Source organism: Labeo rohita, chromosome 23 (assembly GCF_022985175.1).
Source record: "Labeo rohita strain BAU-BD-2019 chromosome 23, IGBB_LRoh.1.0, whole genome shotgun sequence".
NCBI lineage: Eukaryota > Metazoa > Chordata > Actinopteri > Cypriniformes > Cyprinidae > Labeo > Labeo rohita.
Window position 1 is genome coordinate 6,633,327 of NC_066891.1, and position 23,254 is coordinate 6,656,580.

The window sequence follows — 23,254 nt, forward strand, 5'->3', positions numbered from 1 at the left end:
GCATTGACATGTTTAGTGAAACTGAGTTCTTCATTCTTGTAAAACGTTGGGATCATATGATGTACAAGTATGTTAAAATGCACTTAATGACAACTGTAAACCTTTAGCAGAGAAAATAAGACATTACACTTACAGAATATCACACACTGATGTTGGCGTAATACTAGAAATACTACTTATTAAGCTACAAAGCTGCTTAATGTAAATACAACTGCATCATACTATTTGTGCGAAAAAAGCAGCAAAGTGCGTTTACATCTGTAAACTATTCAAGTGGCACTAAAGCAAGACTGAAGATGTTCTGACTTCACGAAGTCTACCGTGAGAACTTTCTGGGTCTAAACGCAGGCAGCATGAGCTGATGAGCAACTGTCCTCTCCTCCGGCACAGGCGCCAGCTCCTCCGCTGAACCCCACTTTTTCTTGGAGTGAAATAATGAGGTGATCTTCCTGTTCCTGCGCTCGCCGGCCTGGGTTAGACTGTGGCACTCGCTGACTTCAGCTTAGAGAACAAACATCAAAGCAGTGTTAAGAAGAAGACCACACTGTGCATGAAATAACATGCTGAAAGGACAAATAGGGTGAAGATAAACAGTCTAAAATTGATCCACGAGGTACCCCGTAGATTGAGAGAAACCACATGCCGGCGCTAATGTGGAAAACATACTCAGTGCTGCTCTTTCCACATGTGCCACACGTCAAACACCCACATGCTGCATTGCATAAACCACAAAATAAAACAAGAATGGAGTTTGACTCACATAGTTCATGGTCTTCAAACTGTGTGTCCCGTAAATTGAGGTAATGATTTGCTAAGCGGCCGCTGTAGTCCCGCAGATTCTCCTTCGCTCCTGTAAACATGTTCAGATTTCACCAATATTCAATTAATAAATGCAAATGGCATTTAATAAAAAATGAGATAAAATGAAATGAGATAACATGAAATGAGATAAAATAAAATAAAATTAGATAAAATGAGATAAAATAAAATAAAATAAAATAAAATAAAATAAAAATTAAAGTGTCACTGTATGAATGAATGCTTACCGTATGTCCTGACCAGCAGGTCAAATATATGTCGATGCCCGTGCAGTGCTGCAATGTGTAAAGGTGTGTATCCCTATGAGAACAAAAGTTTGAATATCATCAACAGTGTTAAGATTATGTCCAGGTCATATTTCATCCTAAAATCAAAAGAATAATATTAAAGAAATGAATAAATACTACTACTACAACTACTACTACTAATTATTATTACATGTAATTTCTTAAAAAATTCAATTACACAAGAAATATTTAATTTATAATATATTTTACATGTACACTGTACATTTTATACACAGTAAAATTAGTTTTTATGCATATAATATATTAAAATATATATTTTAGATTATTTGCAATGTGATGTTAATAATTTAATAATTTGCATTACCATAATACATACATTTATACACAAGCATATATAAATATATACATATGTTGTATTAAATTCAATTAAACAAAAAATATTAAACATAATTAAATACAAAATATATTTTATATTAACAAATATTTTACATAAAATAAAAAATAAAAAATAAATAAATAAAACATTTATTCATGATGCATATAAATATGAAAATATATTTTAGATTTGTTGCACTTTGACATTATTTTTAATGACAATTAAGCCTATTTAATAATTGTGATTACCATAATACATACATATACACACATGCATATATAAATATATACTTATTATGCATAAATTTAAATTAAAACTAAAAAAATATTAAATTCAATTACATACAATATATATATATATATATATATATATATATATATATATATATATATATATATATAAAAAAATAAATGTAACAATTAAATACAAAATATATTTTACATTACTTTCATGACTATATAGTACCAATTCAAATAATACTTCACATAAAGTAAAATGTAATATATACATTATATCTATCTATCTATATATCTATATATATATAGACATACATACAGATATAGATAGATACAGTATTAAATTCAATGAAACTAAAAAAATATTACATTTAATTAAATACAAAATATATTTTACATTAACAAATTTTTTACATAAAGTAAAATTAAAGTATTAAATTAATGTATAAAAATATATTTCAGATTTTTTTCACTGTGACATTATTTTCTGCTTTAATTAAGCCTATTTAATAATTTTTAAAATTATTTTTAAACTATTTAAGTAATTTCTGTAATATATGCATATACACACACATATATAAAATATAAATCTAAATAGATTATATTAAATTCAATTAACCAAAAAAAACCCCACTTAATTCAATAAAATACAAATATTTTACATTCACAAATGTCTTACATATTTTTTTTAAAATACATTTTATTTATTAAAAGTATATATATATATATATATATATATATATATATATATATATATATATATATATATATATATATATATATATATATATATATATATATATATATATATATATATATATATATATATATATATATATATATATATATATATATATACACACACACATACATACATGTTATTTGTGAGATTCACCCAAACAGAAAAGGCACTCTATTTTAAATATCTCCAGTGATCAATCTCACCACAAAGCACAAATGAAAAGGGAAAGGACAGGGTGAAGGAAATTTCGACACTCACCCCCTAGTGCCCATGTCCCAATCATAAAAACATAACACAACAGAATCAGAGAGTGACAGAGAGAAAAGAAGAGGGGGAGAGAAAGACGGGACACAAATTAACTGAGGTTACAGCAACAAAATCTAATGACAGAATCATAATTGCCTGGTAATTCAGTGAAATTGCTTTGCTCTGAGCCTGCTGTTGGAATACATGAAGACATTGTTTAAGGGAAGCTGTTAACATGACAGAGTTTGATTTATGAACAGACATTCCCAAACAGCGCCTGGCTTCATTTGCACAGCTGGGCAACCACATACCCTTTCACAGGAGTTATGTCAGAAGCAGACATTTTAAGAACGGACACTTTCTGGCAGCTTTGGCACACACGTGAGAAACATTAGCCCAGGCATGCTGTCACAGCAAGGGTGAACGTAAGGTGAGGAGTACTTACATGCTGTGAGAGAAAAGGAGACACACAAATATGATTAGTAAATGCATTTGGGCTTAGGCATATATGCATTTGTATACAACTATAAATGAATTGATTTATAAAGTACATACTGCTTTTGTATTGATGTCAGCCCCTGCTTCTGCCAACATTGTGGTCATGTCTTCTTTACCGTGTTTCGCAGCCCAGTGAAGCGCGGTCTGTAAGAGATTGAAACATTACAATATATATATACATACAATATACATATATTATGTATACGTACAAATACACATACATAATACATAGACACATTTACATAAAATATACTATAACTTAATTTAAATAGTATCCTCCTGTACAAAGTATGAGCTACAGAAAACATTATCATTGTCAAATTTATTTACATTAGACCTAAAAATAGTGCAGAATCATAAATATTTCTTAAAATATTACTTTCATTATACATTTATTTTTTACTTTATTTTAATATTTCACTTTATTTATACATTATATTTATTCTTTTATTCATCTTTTTTGTAAATGTAACCTTTTTTACTTTTATTTTATTTTTTATTTTTTATTTTTTACATTTTACCTAAAAATCATGCAGAATGCTAAATATTCATTCTTCAAATAATATTTTTATCATGATATTATTTAATTTTTTTAGATTTAATTATTTTACCTTATTTATACAGTCTTTCTTTTATTCTTTTTGAATTGTTTTTATTAAATTTAACCTATAAATTGTGCATAATACTAAATATTCATTCTTCAAATAGTCTTTTTCATATTATTTAATTACAATATTTATTCTGTAATATTTTTTCATGATAATATTTCATTTTAATATTTATTTTTTATTATTTTATTATTTATTTATTTTACTTTGTTTATAATATTCTTTTATCTTTTAAATGCTTTAGGTTTAATATTCATTCTTCAATTTATATTTTTCATCATATTATGTAATTTTAATATTTATTTTTAATATGTTTATTTCATTTTATTTCTATATTATATTATTCTTTTTTAAAATGCTTTTATTACATTTGACCTAGAAATTGTGCAGAATACGAAATATTCATTCAAATATTTTTCGTTGTAATATTTCATTTTAACATTTATTTATTTGTACGTTTATTTTTAATATTTTTTTAATTTGTGTATTTTATTTACTACATTTAATCTTACATTTAATCTTTAATCATTTATTACGTTTGACCTATAAATTGTGCAGAATACTAAATATTAATTTTTCAAATAGTATTTTTCTTTATATTATTTAATTTTAACATTTATTAATTTTTAAATTTATTTTAATATTTAATTCACTTGATTCGTACATTATTTCCTTTTGTTCATTTTTAAATGCTTTTATTTATTTATTTTACTTTATGTATTCTTTCTTTTATTCATCTTTTAAGTTCTGTTATTTATTACATTTGACCTAGAATTTGTGCAGAATACTAAAAATTAATTCTTAAAATAATATTTGACATTATAATATTTATTTATTTTTACTTTATTAATTTATCAAATCTTTTAATGTTTTAATCCTTGAATGTTTTTATTACATTTAACCTAGAAATTGTGCAGAATACGAAATATTTGTCCTTCAAATATGTTTTATAATAATATTTTATTTAAATATTTTTACTTTATTATATTTATTTATTTTATTTTAATATTTATTTTTTCATTCATTCATTCTTATTACATTACAAAAAGACGTGCAGAATCATAAGTACTCCTTCAAACATTATTTCTTCATTACAGCATTTTTATTTTAGTACTTATTTATTTGACTTAATTTTAATATTTTATCATTAGACTTCATTCATTTTTTATTTTTAATTAATTCTTTTTTTCACAGGACGAAACTGGTTGAATTTATTGAATTTATGTTATTTTATAGTTTTAATTTCATTTTTATGTATTTGAGCTATTTTTAAAAATCATCAAATTGTTTACAGTTTTTCACAATTCTAAAACTTCATGTCTAAATCTAATAAACAGCTGATTTCCAGTGTGGTCTGAGACTTTTGGGCAGCACGGTCAATCTGAATCCTCATATTGCTCGTTTGACCAGCTTGTCTGAGCTAGTACACAATCGTCAAGCCATCTGACTCATCTTGTAATACATCATTTACACTCCGCATGTTCATTCTCTCCCACTAGGTAGATCCCCACCCCCCCTAACGCCACGCGGTGGAGCGGCCCGTGGCTCCCATAGGCTGCCAGCGGGCCCCAGCTGTGCACAGAGGGTGTGGAGGGGACGGTTTCCTGCCATCTAATGGCGGTCTAATTACAAAACAACAAACCAGTGTGCCCACTGCGGGGGGAGCACAGGCCTGTCACGGGGTGCAAGATTGATGATGTTGGTATGACCCTCTGATGGAGGACCCACCCAGGCATCAGCCTGTTGACAAGGCCTGTCAAGAGGAGAAGGGGCCGCGCACCACACACAAGCTCAGATACGCACACATGCACACGGACGCTGGAGCCTCTAAACACCCGGCGCTCTCAAACACAAAGAATGGGTGAGATAGGAAAGCTATTGACCTCAGCCCGAGCGACACCCCTCCTTTATCAGGAGCATGATGTGCGGCGGATTCTTTAAGACAGCACTTTATGTGGTTGTACTGTTTTTTGTTTTTTGTTTTTTGTTTTTTTTTTAAATACTATCACATCTCATATCACATTTGAATAAAATGCATTTCTGATTCTGCATTATTTAATGGTAAATTTTCTATTTCTGGAAAGTTTAACTGACTTTGTTTAAAGGGATAGTTCACCCAAAAATGAAAATCACCTGATGATTTACTTCGCTTCAAGCCATCTTCGGTGTATATGGCTTTCTTCTTTCAGACAAACACAATCGGAGTTATATTAAAAAATGTCCTGGCTCTTTTAAGCTTTATAATGGCAGTGAACAGGTGTTGAGATTTTGAAGTCCAATAAAGTGCATCCATCCATCATAAAAAGTGCTCCATATGGCTTTGGAGGGTTAATAAAGATGTTCTAAAGCAAATCGATGTGTTTGTGTGAGAAAAATATCCATATTTAAAACTTTATAAACCAATCAACAGTTTATAAAGTTTTCCATATGAATATTTTTCTTACACAAACACATTGATTTACTTCAGAAGGCCTTTATTAACCACCTGGAGCTGTGTGGAGTACTTTTTAGGATGGATGGATGCACTTTTTTGGGCTTCAGAGTCTCAACACCCATTCACTGCCAATACAAAGCCTGGAAGAGCCAGGACCTTTTTAATATAACTGATTGTACTTGTCTGAAAGAAGAAAGTCATATACACGAGGATGACTTGAGGGTGAGTAAATCATGGGGTAATTTTAATTGTTTGGGTGAACTGTCCCTTTAAGTCCGTGTTTCGGTTTCTGGCATGTTAAACTAAACCTCTCAACCTTTCAAAAACAAAAAAAAAATGAATGAATGAAATTTTAATTTTAGTTTTCTTATGTAGCAAAGGATAAAATGCAGTTCAGATCTACATTATTTAAATGTTTTACTCATTTAAATGGAATAATTATGTTCATTATTTATTTATTCTTTCTTTTATTCTTTTTAAAAATGCTTTGAATTATTACATTTAACCTAGAAATTGTGCAGAATATTAAATATTCATATTATTTCATTATATTATTTAATTTTAATATTTATTCTTCAATTGATATTTTTCATTATAAAATTATGCAATTTTAATATTTATTTTTGCTTTGTCTTTGATTTTACGTTGTCTATATATTCTCTTTTATTTTTTTTAAATACTTTTATTGCATTTTACCTAGAAATTGCGCAGAATACTAAATATTCATTCTTCAAATAATATTTGTTATTATAATATTATTTAATTTTAATATGAATTCTTCAATTAACATTTTTCATCACAATATTATGTAATATTTATTTTAAAATTTGTTAATATTTCTTTATTTTACTGTTTATATATTCTCCTTTATTCTTTTTTAAATGCTTTTTTTTACATTTAACCTAGCAATTGTGCAGAATACTAAATAGTCATTCTTCAAATAATATTTTTCATAATATTAATTAATTAATGTTTATTTTTACATTTATTTATTTTACTTTGTATATTCTTTCTTTTATTTTTAGTGATTTTATTTATATATATATATATTTAATCTACAAATTGTGCAGAATACTAAATATTAATTCTTCAAATAATATTTCACATTTTAATATTATTTATTTATTTTACTTTATGCATTCTTTTATTCATTTAAATGCTTTTATTACATTTGTTCTAGAAATTGTGCAAAATATTAAATATTAATTTGTCACATAATATTTTAAATGTTCTGGCTCTTCCATATTATTTCAATTTTTAACATCTATTTATCAAACATTAATTTGGACTGCCTAGACAGATATGACTGCACAAAACTACACTAAAAACACAAAATATTATTCCTGAGATTCAAAGCTGGATTTTCAGCATCATTACTCCAGTCTTCGCTGTCACATGATTCTCTAGAAATCATTTAATATGCTGATTTGGTGCTTAAACATTTTTTTTATTTTTTATTTTTATTTTTTTTGAATGGGAGTGTAAGAACCTGAAGCCGTATCTATCAGCTATGATCTATGATTACCCTGATTCTGAAAAAATACATTCTTACACAAAATGTCACTAAAAATGCAAAATTACGCTTTTTAAATAGTTTTCAATAACTAGACCCAACTTACTGACTGAAGTCACACTCCGCATGCTATTTCACCTGTACACAGTACACATCAAATCTCCACTATTGTGTATTCTTAAGCATGTATTCTGTACTAAGGGAGGGTCCTGTCTCCTGTAGGTGTTTCCAGTCCTGCCCGTGGGACATATTGTGATAGATGAAGTCTGGTTTCCCTATCAGCCGCTCTATTGTTTGGGCTGTCGCACCCTTGAGATGGATTGGCCAGCACACATGCTTGACTGACAGCGCGACAGGTCTCATGGAGGCTCGGTGTGACGGACGACGGCCAACAGGATGTGACGTCTCCTACCCTTGTTCCTCAGGTTCCTGTTTGGGCCTGGCGGGGAACCCTCAACCCTCACTAACCAAATAGCACCTTTGTGACGACTACCATTGGGGCACAATAGAGACATATTCACTGCGGCTTTTAAAACAGAGGGATGGATAAATGATGTACTCACAAACTGGGTGGAGGAAGGAGGAAGTCCAGGATACAGCGGGAGAGGATGACACAGTGGAGAAGGAGAGAAAGAGAAAGAGATGAGCACACAGGTGCATTTACATTTACACCTATGGCACTGATGTACGACAAAGCTTCAAAGCTTCATTCTTCACTTAGGGGTAAAAAGTAGTTCAAGAGACCTGAAAGTAACGTAATCTCTTGTCTCTATGATTAAGACAAGATCTGCCAATGGGCTCAGGAAAAACAATTTTTCATTCCTTCTTCACATATACAGTCAAAGTCAAAAGTTTACATACACCTTGCAGAATCTGAAAAATGTTAATTATTTTACCAAAATAAGAGGGATCATACAAAATGCATGTTGTTTTTTATTTAGTACTGACCTGAATAAGATATTTCACATAAAGATGTTTTTTGTTTAGTGACAGCTGTTCATGAGTCCCTTGTTTGTCCTGAACAATTAAACTGCCTGCTGTTCTTCAGAAAAATCCTTCAGGTCCCACAAATTGGTTTTTCAGCATTTCTGTGTATTTGAACCCTTTCCAGCAATGACTGTATGATTTTGAGATCCACCTTTCTACACTGAGGACAACTGAGGGACTCATATGCAACTAGTACAGAAAGTTCAAACGCTTCTGAAGGGCAGTACTAAATGAAAAAACAAAAAGATATTTAGGGGAAAAAAAGAAAATTGTACACCTTCATTCTAATCAAAAGTTTTCACCCCCCCCGGCTCTAAATGCATCGTTTTTCCTTCTGTAGCATCAGTGAGCGTTTGAACCTTCTGTAATAGTTGCATACAACTGAATCCCTCAGTTGTCCTCAGTGTGAAAAGGTGGATCTCAAAATCATAGAGTCATTGTTGGAAAGGGTTCAAATACACAAAAATGCTGAAAAACTAAATTTGACCTGAAGGATTTTTCTGAAGAACAGCTGACAGTTTAACTGTTCATGACAAACAAGGGACTCATGAACAACTATCACTAAACAAAAAAAACAGCTGTGGATCATTCAGGAAATAACACAGTATTAAGAATGAAGTGTGTGTAAACTTTTGAACAGGGTCATTTTTATAAATTCAACTATTATTTTCTGTTGTGGACTCTATGTAAATGTCTTCTATGTGAAATATGTTATTCAGGTCACTACTAAATAAAAAAATAACATGCATTTTGTATGATCCCTCTCATTTTGGTAACGTTTTAATTTCAACTGTATTTGTTCTTGCTTTAAGCATAAACTCAATTAATTTTGTTTAATTTTTCAGAAAACAAGACATTTAGGATTTGTATTGGAAAACAAAACAAAAATACTAAGGAAAATATTCACTTTTTGCACCACATGCAACATGCCGTGACTGTGAATATATTTATGATTTTTTCTGCTCTGATTTAAGACCTTTTTTAGGCTTTAATTTGAGGAGAGGTGAATTAAGACCCGAAAAAATTCTGATGGCCATGCTGAACTAATTCGTTGCCTACTTTTAATTAATTTAATTCAAGGTAATGAATTAGAACAACATGGCCACAACTGACTAAAACAAGGGCACAAATGAATAAAACGAGGGAAAGAATTCTTAGTATATGAGGTTTTTAAGGAAAATATTTCAGGTTTTTCTCCATATAGTGGACTGAAGTGGGTTGAAGGTCTGAACTGCAGTTTCAGTGCAGCTTCAAAGAACTCTACACAATCCCAGCCATGGAATAAGGGTCTTATCTATTGAAATGATCGGTCATTTTCTAAGAAAAACACAAATTTATATACTTCTTGACCACAGATGTTTGACTTGCACTAGCTTGACATCATGCATTACTTAATTAGTAGGTGGAAGTACCCAACCACTGTTTACAAAGCGAACATGCAAAGTCAAACTCCCTTTACCCAAAAAGGTAAAACAACAATGTTGGAGGAGGAAGTTGAAGAAAATGAGACAGAGTTTTTCCATCCTACCCTACCTTTTTGAACTAGAGTACACAGACGAAGAACTAACTGTGCGTGACCTTTCCAATGTTATGTAATGCGTGAAGTCACGCATGTGTATCGCACAGCTAGCGCAAGACGAGCATTTGTGGTTGAAAAGTATATAAATATAATAATTTTTAAAAAATGACCGCTCATTTCGCTAGATAAGACCGTTATTCCTCATCTTGGATCATGTAAAGTCCTTTGAAGCAACAATGAAACTGCAATTTGGACCTTCAACCTGCTGATCCCCACTGAGGTCCACTATACGGAGAAAAATCCTGGAACGCTTCCTCAAAAAATTTCATTTCTTTCAGACTGAAGAAAGAAAGACATGAACATCTTGGATGACATGAGGGTGAGTAAATTATCAGGAAGTTTTAATTCCGGAGTGAACTAATCCTTTGATTTCTCTTGAAGTACATCAGGGCCTTTATCTCGTTTGCGCCCAGAAAGCGAGCGGTCCTGCTCGAGTGGCTCAAAGCAAGGAGTGTTTACGTTGCATCTGAGATCGTGACTGTTTATTTATGGGCTTCACTGCGAGAGCTTCAATTGGAATTTTCCCCCAGAGGAGCTTCTTCCAACGTGTGAAAGGAAAACAGAGATAATGCGCGTCGTGTCGGGTTACCGGCTCGGGGTGATGTGTAACTTTAGCGACTGAGAGGCTAAAGGCGAAGCTTAACTACTTAAACTTAAGACTTAAACAAAAGAAGTGGCAGAAAAGATCCAGGACAGCAAAAAATGAGCATCCTTGGAAAAAAAAATCCAACTTTTGTTTTGTCAGACAAACTCTACTTGAAAAAGCTGCCATTACATACAATATTAAAGTCAAATGTTTTTGTCCATTTAGTTTGAGATCTTACAATGTCAAGTTTAGTGAATAGGGTCCAACTAAAACAAAAATATTGAGCATCCTTAGTTTGATCAAGTTGATGCACATCTGTATTTTCAGTCAAAGCATGGGAAGTTGTGTGATAGAAATGAATAAATAAGCTTTCCTTCGATGTATGGTTTGATAGGATAGGACAATATTTGGCTGAGATACAACTATTTAAAAATCTTGAATCTGAGAGTGCAAAAAAAATAAAAAAAATAAAAAATGTAAAATACTGAGGAAAATTGCCTATAAAGTTGTCCAAATGAAGTTCTTAGCAATGCATATCACTAATCAAGAATTACATTTTGATACATTTAGAGTAGCACATTTACAAAATATCTTCATGGAACATGATCTTTACTTAATATCCTAATGATTTTTGGCATAGTTTTGACCCATATAATGTATTTTTGGCTACTGCTGCAAATATACCCATTTTACTTCCTGATGCTGGTTGCCTGATGTTTTGGGAAAGTCATCGGACGGCCTCTGAAACGGTCATCTCACAAGCACGGTCACACTGTACCAAACCGAAGAGAGGTGGCTTGCTTGGCACGCCGTCCCGGGTCAGGAAGGGGGGCATCAAAGCCACACGGGGGTCAGACTTACCACCTTCCTGGGGACACGGCGGCGATTGTTCTCCAATTAATCCCAGCCTGCTCTATTACTTTCAGATTATCTTTAAGTGGTTGAAGTCTTTGAGGTGAGCCCTAATCTCTCCCGCACTTCAATGGCCGCCGTTGTATCTTGTCTGCGCGGGGAAGGCGAAGGGCTTAGAGGTTCTTAGAAGGTGGTCCGACACAGGACAGTGTGAGAACTCCGGCCCAGGCAGGGACCACAAACACCGGCTCAAAGCTCTTAAGCGCACGGGGGGGACAAATAAAAGGATTTGAGCTTGTTTTTGGGGGGTGAAGGAGCTAAAAAGCTATCTTTCATAATCCTTCTGAAAATAAGCCTTTGAAATGCATGATCGGGGTTGAGCTTTGCTCTTTGGTCTGTGTTGCACCTGGGTACAAGAGTGGAAACTGTGGAAAATCGGTAACCTTGCGAGCAGCCACAGGGAATCGGCGGTCCAGAACTCTAGTTAACGTCACGTACGTCGCTGACGAGCTTCTCAACATGCTGGCAAACATTTACACGTGCTGTAATGGACTCAGTGATCAGTACTAATGACCTGAAACACAGTGATGCTTATAAAAGACAGTGTCGATGAGGAACCAATTAACTAAAAAAAGTTTTTGGAGCTTTTGTAGCTAACATGTGATAAAATACTACATTAGTGTTTTTTTCTTGCCGTTTTGAGTGAGGTTGCAGATTTACAGCCAAGCAAATGTAATAAACTGCAATCTAGACTTGGAAAACTAGTTTTAAAACTAAATATGAAAAAAGAAAAAGACACAATGTAACTTACCCCCTTTTGGTAGTCAAATCAAGAAAAAAGAGAGAGAGAGAGAAAGAAATCCATTAATGAACAGTTAAACAGTAAAAAAAATTAAAGTTTAAAGGTTTTGAATGTGTACATTACCAGTCAAGTTTAGAAACATATGCATTTTATGTAAAATATGCATTTAACAATTTTTTTTTTCTTTTTACATTTGACATTTATTAGGTCAGTAAAGTCAACAAAACTGCCAAATATCACAAATATAAGGTATGAAAATTACTTAGTGATTATTTAATGACATTCTTTTAAACCAAACCTTTCAATCAATGTTACAAGCTGCATCCCAAGATACTTTTAAACATATTATTTATTTATTGTTTGTTCGTAACATGGATTTTACATAAAACAAATTTAAAACAAAACCTTTCAATTTATTTACTTATTTATTTATTTAAACATGAATTGCTTTACAAAACTGAAATTGTAATAATTTAGCCTAAAAAAAAAAAAAAAAAAAAAAAAAACCTCAGCATAAATTTGCAATGAAATTGTGTTATTTATTCAAATGTATTGTGGATTTTTTTTATGCATTTATGTATTTATTTATTTATTGTAACACAGATTTCTTTACAAAACTAATATTTTAATAATTTAACATAAAAAAATAAATATAACCACAGCATATATATTGTGGAATTTATTAAAATTATTATAAACTAAAATTTATTTACAAAGCTAAAATTTTAATAATTTAACAAAAAATTAAAATAAAACCTCAGCATAAATTTGCAATGAAATTCTGGAATTTATTAAAATTTACTGTGGAATTTGTATTTTTTTATTTATTGTAACATGGATTTCTTTACAAAACTAAAATTTTAATCATTTAACATAAAACAAATTTAAAATTAAACCTCAGCATAAATTGCAATGAAATTGTGGAATTTATTAAAATATATTTGGAATATTTATTTATTTATTTATTTAGTTACTTTGTTAATTAGTTACTGTAACATGGATTTTCAAAACTAACATTTAAATAATTTAACAATAAATAAATAAATAAATTTTTATAAATTCCACAATTTCATTGCAAATTTATGCTGAGGTTTTCAATATGACAAATATTAATTCAGTCATGTGTCCAAACTTATAACTACTGTAAGTGCAGTGCTGTACGATTGGTTGCAGACTTACTGAGGTGAAGTCCTGGTTTGTTCCAAGCATGTAAAAAGACCAAGAAAAATTCATTATTAAAGCTGATTTTATGATGCATGCATTTTAATCACATTCAGACATTATGCAACACAGGGCATTTAAACTGAGTATACAATGATGATATACAGGCTCTTCCTACCTTTTTATTGGCAAGAGAAGAGTCTTGTTTCAGGAGATGAGTGAGGTGAGACAGTTTGCCACTTGCTGCCGAGAAGATCCACTCTTTCTCAAGAGGATCCAGCTATGAGTGAAATAAACAAGAAAGGTCCTTTGCATTATAATATATTACAATGAAATCAAAAAGTAAAATCAATCTCTCTCACAGTCCCATGACTAGTTACATTCACACTATAGTTCAAAAAATTGGGGTTGGCTTTTTAAATGTTTTTGAACAAAGTCTCTTCTGCTCTCCAAGGCTGCATTAATTTGATAAAAAAATACAGCAAAAACATTAATATTATGAAATAATTTTATAATTTCAAATAACTGTTTTCTGTTGTGATATATTTTAAAATGCAATTTATTTCTGTGATGCAAAAAAACTGAATTTGCAGCATCATTACTCCAGTCATCAGTGTCACATGATCCTTCAGAAATCATTTTAATATGCTGATTTGCTGCTCAAGAAACATTTCTGATTATTACCAGTGTTAAAAACATTGCTCCTTAATACTGTGTCTTAATCAGGGCACAAGAAAACCGAGTCAAATTATGATACACTAAAATAAGACTTTCTTCAGACAGTCTAAAACTCACCGTTTAATCGCTTTGCTGATGACAGTGGTGATTAAAACCACAGTTTTACTGTCATAGCAGTGGCTACAGTAACAAAAGGTATTTTGCTGTAAATACCATGATAAATGTGTTATTACACTCACAGCCACAGCGGTGGATCCCAAACTGCCTCCAGACTCCTCATCCTGCTCGGATTCACTCTGTAAAAGAAACAGGATATGATATGATTCACAAAATCACTCACAAAACCACCTGTCAGTATCACATGAAGCTTGTGTGTCAGTGTGAAACTGTACAACTAGTAACGTAAATAAAGCCACACTTAGAGTGGGCGCTTGGGTTTGGCAGGCTTTCTTCCTGTTCTGCAGTTGCGGTATGAGTGATGGGAAACTCAGCGCTGTGAAGAACGAACAAACGGACAAACTTGGGCAGCAAATAAACAATATAAACAGACCACAAAGTCGTCAGTACACGCATACACATAAACAGACTCTAACTAAAACGCAGTCCACAAAGAAAGTACGGGAAATACCCATAATGCCGGTCTGTTTATCAGTACACAGACTTAGTGAATAGTGAATACCAGAAACAAAATATCCAAGCCCGTTTACCTCAAAAACACAACAAATCTGCTATAAGAGAACAGTAAAAACAAAGGATAATTCCTCCAATTTGCCCTCTTCGCGGGTCACACAGCCAAAAAAAATGCTTTGAAACCCAGAGGTGAACGATTAGCTCCAATGAGGACCAAATTGCTCTAACTATGGCTTTTGTTTTTTTATCATACGCCATTTTACCAGAAGCCGCTAGTTTTGTAAGCCAAAGCGATGGTCAATTTCTCTTTATGTGCTGAAGTGTCAGTCAGGCTGATTAATGTGAGGGAAAATGGAACGGTTGGGTCATTTTCGCAGCGCACGTGATGGTTAATTGTTTTCAGGACACTGAGGACAGTGGGAAAACACTTGCACTCTTTTATACAGGCTACACTAACAAAGTCTATTTTCCTATAGGCCGTGCAATATTTGTTTACCTGTGCTTAAATAGGAACTAAGCCAGACAGATTTCCTTTTGAAACAAGAGTGAAGTCTGAGTGGCTGAGTGACTGAATAATTGTATGTAAAACTGTTTTTCCATGTGAAAATCAACCCGGTAACAAATAATTACAGTAGTGAAACCGGAATGCAGTAATGAATAGGTCAGTGAAAGATATCGGCTGCATTGTAAAATATTAAAAAAAGATCACATGTTATGCAGATGATTTCAGCTTCAATGCATCATATGAATAATTCTTATGAAGGACTAGTCACTTCTTGGAAAGAACTGTCGGGCGTGAAGAGCTTTCAAGTGTGAATCCCTTCTACTTACACAGTTTGCAAGTGGTGCGGTTGAAAAGAACATTTTAATGAAATACAAAACATTAAAGCTCTAATAGCAAAAAATAATAGGAAAATATTTAAAATGTTTAAATATTTATACTATTTACATATAAATACGACATTTAAAAAAAAAATAAATAAATAAAAAAATAAAAATGACAAATAAATAAAATTAAATTAATTTAAAATTAAAACAATAACAAATAAAATAAAATAATAATAAAAGGATAAAAATCAAGCATAAAATCTCATGTTCCAACATTATGCCATTGGCCTTTAACAAGCTGCATCTCAGATTGATCTGCATACAAATGTTTGGAGGGCACAGATGATCATTTTCTCTATAATGAGGTGGAGCACGTTGCTGTTTTGCACAAGAATAGAAAGCTTCATTCAAATGTAAATGAATGTGTCTTTCATGCTGTCACCCCTGGCTGAAATCAGGCCTCTTACAAATCTAGTTATTTATTCTGGCGCCACCTTTTGGTTAGTCCTAGTGTTACAGATATCAAACGAGAAGATTTTTTGGAGAGCTCTTGAATTATTGTGTCAGCTTTTGGCTGAATGTACAAATCGGAGCAATGACAAATAATAAAATAATCTTACAGAAAATCCAAAAAAAAAAAACACGTCAAATGCATGTGGTAATTTCTTAGAAATGTAATCTGCGTATTCGTGCTAGTTTCCTGTTATCTAAAGCTAAACATTTTCAACAAAAGTTTGAAAGTGGTGTAATGATAAAATACAAAGTCATAACATATTTCACGTTGTGTATAAAGCTCTATGGGAGATCATGATAATAGTAATTTTCAAAGGATTTTGCAAACATTTTTAAGAAATGCCATTTCTTTTAAATAATGAATATCATGAAGTTTTCTTAGGGTTTAAAATTTATGAAGGGGAACTTGAATCTGGATATTAAAAAAGAATTTACACAGTCATGAGGGTCGACAATGGGCTTCTCTGTGATGTCATTTCCTGTTTATGGTAGTCTTGTCACATAACAAAATGGCTTCTTGCATGTTGGCTACACAAAACTAACTTTAAATTTGGCATTTTTTAATTTTTATTTTAAAATAAAAACAGCTTCACCTGTTATGTTTAAATACATTATAAAATATAGGTCTTGCCATCTAATTAGCTGGAAAAGTGCGATGAGTGCATTATTGGTAAATACATAAATCACATAATCAATTGGTAAATACATAATCAAAAAGAAGCCAAAATACTCTAATTTTTTTGTAATAATTTATAAATGTAATTTTAAATATTAAATAATATTATATTATTTAAAATAATAATATAATACAATCGTTTTTAAATATATTACAAATATAAATATTATTATTATTATGTTATAATATTATATGTATGTTATACATACTTTTTTCTTGATTTTTTTTTCCTCTCTGGATGGTGAAGCCTCCAATACATAAGCCCAGGATAAAACATCATAATCAATTTTAATTTTAATATTAATAATGGTAAAAATCACAAAAAGTATATTAAAGTCATTTTCTGTACAAAATGTATTTTTGATGTGTGTATATGAATTATACAGACATGCCATCGACCTTTCTATAATAAGTGCTTTTATGACAACTAAATCATGAAAATTAGTTTTAACACAAACATCCTAAATATAGTGTGTGATCAAATAAAAAAAATACGTAAAATAAAATAACACGAAATAAAAATAATAAAATAATTCAAAATAAAACAAAATAAGGTTACTCAAGTAACTTGACTCTAACCTTTGACCCTGAATCTTTGTCGAGTTCATCTTCTTTGTCTGAGGCTGAAAGCTCCTCTGGTTTCTCCTCTTCTGCTGGCGGTGAGAGGGTGCTGTCTGCCTGCTAATCACAAGAAAAGCAGAAGTTACACTTCACTAACATCACTTAGTAAAGATCACTTCACTGCGTTCAAATCAGCTGATGCTGACAAAATACCAGGTCAACGGGTAAATGGGCCAAACACATTTTCAGTAAATATACATGAAAGACATTCACTCTTGCTTATCAGAAAAACCAAAACTATAGGAAGATCAGAAAAACCAAACTATTGGAAGATAATATCTTCAATGCTCAGCTACTTTCATGCTTTCATACAGTAGGCTATGTATTTAACAGTTTTCTAGACACAATTTCAAAGTGGCTGAAATAAGTGCTGACAGGAAATTCACACTATTGTGTGCTGAACTCTATGCGCTCCATGTGTGAAAACTGCCACTCATCGATCAGTGTTATTTTAGTAGTATCTACTATGAAAGTTTATATTTATTTATTTGTTTTTGTAATATTACTATTTTGGTTTAATTTAATAAACTAAGCCCCTCACCCCACTTACTTAAAACTTACTTAACTTTATTTTAAAGGCACAATATGTAATATTTCTTTTTTTAATTAAAATTGCCAAAAAAACACTAGAACAGTGTTATATTTTGCTGTATATATTTTGCTGACTTGTGTACTTCCATTATCCCAAATGTTTCCAAGAATGTTTAAATCCAGAGAAAAACTATTTTTTACACTTTTTTTTATTTGCTTAAAGAGAACATAAAACCCAAGTAAACAAAAAGAAAAATGTTAACAAAATCCAAGAAGTCCAAATTGCAGCATGACAAAAATAAACAAAATAAACATACACTACCGTTCAAAAGTTTGGGGTCAGTAAATTTTTATTGTTTCTTTTTTTTTTAAGAAATTAATACTTTTATTCACCAAGGATGTATTAAGTTAATAATTAAAAGTTTATTAAAAGTTAATAATAAATAATTTACAATGTTATAAAATATGTATATTTTGAATAAACACTGTACTTTTTAAACTTGTTATTCATGAAAGAATCCTGGGAAAAAAAAAAAAAAAAAAAAAAAAAAAAAAAATCACAGGTTCCAAAAAATATTTGGCAGCACAACTGTTGATATTATCCAACATTGATCATTCTAATAATAAATCCGCATATTAGAATGATTTCTGGAGGATCATGTGACACTTAAGACTGGAGTAACAGCTGATAAAAATTCAGCTTTTCATCACAGGAATAAATTATATTTTAAAGTATGTTAAAATAAAAAACATTATTTTATATTGTAAAAACATTTTGCAATATTACTGTTTTTTTTCTATATTTTTAATCAAATAAATGCAGCCTTGATGAGCATAAGAGACTTCTTTAAAGACTATTACAAGTCTTACTGACCCCAAACTTTTGAACGGTAGTGTATATTAGAAAATTCAGATTTAGATAAATAAATATATACATAAACGCAATTTTAACTGCCATGACGGCATACACCCTTGACTTCAACAAACTCAAATGGATCCAGTATGATATAACAGCGCTGTTTTACCTCACATACGCATGACCGGAAGGAGCAGACTGTGGCATAATAAAACCTCCCCTGCTTTCCAGCCGTGTATTGCACTCGTCTTTCATTAGCAATCGCTTCAGCGTCCTTGTTTCACTTCCACAACTTTCAACCCCACCCTGCTTCATACCACAGTAACCTTAATATGTCTTTAATACATTAGCTCATCCACTGACATGATTTCTGCCTGAGTCCAGATGGATTGCTTTAGCTGTGGGGATGAAGACTACAACACCCATGATTATTCCACACAAAATATCATAGAATCATCAAACTACACCTTTGGGCCTTTGTTTGTTTTGAATAAGCGCCCTCTAGCGGTGAAAACTTACATGTTGTGCCTTTTTCAATAATATTTATATTTAATTTTGCTTTGGGTTAACTGTAATAACTCTATCATCAGCTCACAAATTCTCATAATGAGGACTCAACAGATATGTTTACAATGTTTACCTTTTTAGAGAGATATACCACTTTTTCACGTTAAAATCATAAGTCCATTTGGTATGTTTGGCAATAATAGTAATGTAAATGTTGTGCTTTGACTGTTGTGTGCCAAATTTAACCTATGTACTCAATGACGTTGTGCACAGATCTTGTAAGTCAGGTTTTTGCCAAGGCTGCCACACAGAGATTCAAACCTCACAGGCTTAAATGAGTCAAAGATGCTTCAAGGCTTCAAAGATAAGTAAAGATTATCTTAAAACTAAGCAAAAAAAAACAATGAATCATTCCAAAAATTACATGTCACATGCCCAATATTCTCCCTCGCTGGAAGTCTCAATATGCGGTTCAAAATAACACATTTTAACAGCTGAAGTCCTACAGCTAAAGATAAGGCAACCGAAACACTATGATATCTGGTTTTGACAAGCTTTCTCTTATCACTAGCTGCTTCTTGAATCCAGTTAGAAAAGCTTTAGCAAACAGTCTGAGGAAAAAGACCAGACTCTGGTTGATATCCAGGAAAATGATTAATAGAGACCCGAATTTCACAAGAGTTTGACACTATTTTAGTTAATGTGAACATGCTAGTCTAACTGAAACTATGACAGATACTTGGACAATAATAACATCTTCCATTTAAGCAGAGCTTTAAACATCATGTTGAATGGGATAACGTAATATTGCAGAACACTGATGAAATACTGTGGTTAAACTACTAGCCAGATTCCACTTTAGTTCTTGTTTCTACTTCTTTGTTATGTTTTTTTTTTTTAGTAAAATCGTAAGATGTCAAAATGTGTCATGTATGATAGCACTGATGTGATAAAACTGGTCACTGAGCTGTGAGAGACATTTTACTCGTAAAATCTTTTTAAAGAAACAGTTCACCCACAAATAAAAAAAAATGAACTTACTCAATAAAGGATCCTTTATAGTGAATGGGTGCCGTCAGAATGAGCGTTCGAACAGCTGATGAAAACACCACAATAATCTACAAGAAATCCACACCTCTACAGTCCATCAATTAACATCTTGTGAAGTAAAAAGCGTTCGTAGGAAACAAATCCATCAATAAGGTATTTTAACTTTAAACTGTTGTTTCTGGTCCATAATCCATAATAATGGTTAATAACGAGAAAGTCCATCCTCTGCTGTCCCCTCACATCAAAATCCACCAATGTGTTCGAACAATGTGTTTGACTGTTTGCACTTGTAAACATACTTGATCAGTGCATATTTCTCTCTTTTTTTTTTTTTTTAGAGCAGAGGAGATGGTTTTTACACTGGGTACACTGTAAAAAATAAAAAACACAATTTGTTGAGTCAGCTTAAAATAATTTGTTACCCTGCTGCCTTAAAATTTTAAGTTCAGTCAACTAAAATAAGTTTAGTCAACTTGAAATGTTAAGTTGTACTAAGTAACAACTAAGATATTTGTGTTTGCTAAACTTAACAGATGGGTAAGTAACCTGCTGCCAGCTGCCTTAAAATTTTAAGTTGATTCAACTCAATTATCTAAGTTGTCACTTAGTATAATTTAACATTTCAAGTTGAATAAACTTTGAGTTGACTGAACTTAAAATTTTAAGGCAGCCAGGTTACAAATTATTTTAAGTTGACTCAACAAATTGTTTTTTACAGTGTAGAGGACTCACATTTGACAGCTGATGTTAAAAACATTAACGCTTTTTTTATTATAAACATGCTTTACAAGATGTTAACTGATGGAGTGGTGTGGATTACTTGTGGATTATTGTGATGTTTTTATCAGCTGTTTGGACTCTCATTCTGACGGCACCCATTCACTGCAGAGGATCCATTGGTGAGCAAGCGATGTAATGCTACATTTATCTAAATCTGTTTTGATGAACAAAAACTCATCTACATTTCAGATGACCTGAAGTTGAGAACATTTTCAGCTAATTTAAAATTCTGGGTGAACTATTCCTTTAATACTGATGCTATGATGAGTAAAACAGAAGTATTATAATCAGTAATCACTCACATTATCTGTCTCAGCTGTTTCTGGTGCTTCCGTGACTGTAATCATGGGTCCTGAGCACCAGGCCACCATTGCTGGTGTCTGTGTTGTTGGATTACAGTCCTGCACTGGATTGGAGACCTGGAGCTCATTTTGTGGGTTCGGAAGAACCTGCTTAATTGGTTTTCCTCCCTTTCCAGTGCCAGGCTCTTGCTCCTGCATTTGCTGTCTATACTTCTTCTTGAGGACAAGATATTTCTCTCCCTAAAATGACAAAGGAACCATTCTGTTATTTAAAAATCTTAGTTTCCACAAAAATATTAAGCAGAAACACATTTTCAACATTGATAATAAGAAGAAAGGTTTCTTAAGCAGCAATTCAGCATATTAGAATGATTTTTGAAGGATCATGTGAGTAATGATGCTGAAAATTCAGCTTTGCATCACAGGAATAAATAGAAATGTAAAATATATGCAAATAAAAAACAGTTATTTGAAATTGCAATAATTTTTCACAATATTTCACTGTATTTTTGATCAAACAAACACACTTTTTGTGAGTATAAGCAACACCCTTCAAAACATTACAAGTTTTTCAGATCTCAAATTTATGAATGGTAGTGTATGACATGAAAACAGTGGTTTACAGTTCAGAATGGACTGAAAGTGATCTCATCCGAGGGAAAGTACACATGTGAAACAATGATCCAAGATCATAAGGGTGTGGTGTATAGCATTAATGTGAGAAAGTAAGGCCCATCCCAGTCACTGAGTAAATAATGAATCACTGTGGGAACAGTCAACTGTTCTTCGGGGAATAAAACGTGATCGTATTACAAATGCAAAAATGCCCTAATGATTATGTAATCAAACTAAGGGAGAAGTTCATTAGTTAAAACTGCAAGAATGATTTGACAACATTGTACTCACATTCTCCGATTTCACCACCGCAATTCGATCAATGATGAGTTTGAACTCTTCTCGGTATTTGGCTGGAGAGAACAAAAATAGAGATTAAAATGTCATGAGTACAAGTATGTAATGGCAAACATTTTTTTCCCAGCATGTTTTGCCAATTTATCTTAAGAGAAAGGTTACTCGTATAATATGACCTTGCATTTGTTCTTTCCTAAACTCAACATTAGAAGAAAACCCAAAGTATATCAGAGGCTAGTGACTTTTTTTCTGTGGAACACAAAAGGAGTGTCCACCTTTTTTTTCTGTGTTCCACTGAAAAAATAAAGTCAAACAGGTTTGGATGGTCATGAGGGTGAGTAAGTGATGACAGAATTAGCATTTTTTGGATTAACTATCCCTTTAAAGTAATAGCTCAGCCGAAAATGAAAATTTGCTGAAAATTTACTCTCAGGTGATCCAAGATGTAGATGAGTTTGTTTCTTCATCTGAACAGATTTGAACAAATTTAGCATGACGTCACTTGCTCTCCAATGTATCCTCTGCAGTGAATGGGTGCCACCAGAATGAGAGTCCAAACAGCTGATGAAAACATCACAATAATCCACAAGTAATCCACACCGCTCCAGTCTATCAGTTAACATCTTTTGAAGCAAAAAGCTGCGTATTTTGTAAAAAAACAAACAAACAAAAAAAAAAAACAA

At 31.8% G+C, this 23,254-nt stretch overlaps 1 protein-coding gene across 1 annotated transcript in view; it reads right to left on the bottom strand.

Annotated features, from left to right (window-relative positions):
* Window positions 1–23,254, bottom strand: part of LOC127154723 (ankyrin repeat domain-containing protein SOWAHB) — a 29,601-nt gene that overhangs the window by 347 nt on the left and 6,000 nt on the right. The window contains exons 2-12 of the mRNA XM_051096466.1: window positions 22,566–22,627; window positions 21,660–21,899; window positions 17,592–17,693; window positions 14,605–14,661; window positions 13,866–13,967; window positions 13,706–13,717; window positions 11,034–11,036; window positions 3,223–3,309; window positions 1,047–1,119; window positions 761–850; window positions 1–501 (exon numbers count right to left, since the gene is read on the bottom strand). The exon at window positions 1–501 is cut by the window's left edge and continues 347 nt beyond it. Of these exons, the coding sequence (XP_050952423.1) occupies window positions 317–501; window positions 761–850; window positions 1,047–1,119; window positions 3,223–3,309; window positions 11,034–11,036; window positions 13,706–13,717; window positions 13,866–13,967; window positions 14,605–14,661; window positions 17,592–17,693; window positions 21,660–21,899; window positions 22,566–22,627 (1,013 nt within the window). The 3' untranslated portion in view covers window positions 1–316. The remainder of the gene's footprint in view (window positions 502–760; window positions 851–1,046; window positions 1,120–3,222; window positions 3,310–11,033; window positions 11,037–13,705; window positions 13,718–13,865; window positions 13,968–14,604; window positions 14,662–17,591; window positions 17,694–21,659; window positions 21,900–22,565; window positions 22,628–23,254) is intronic.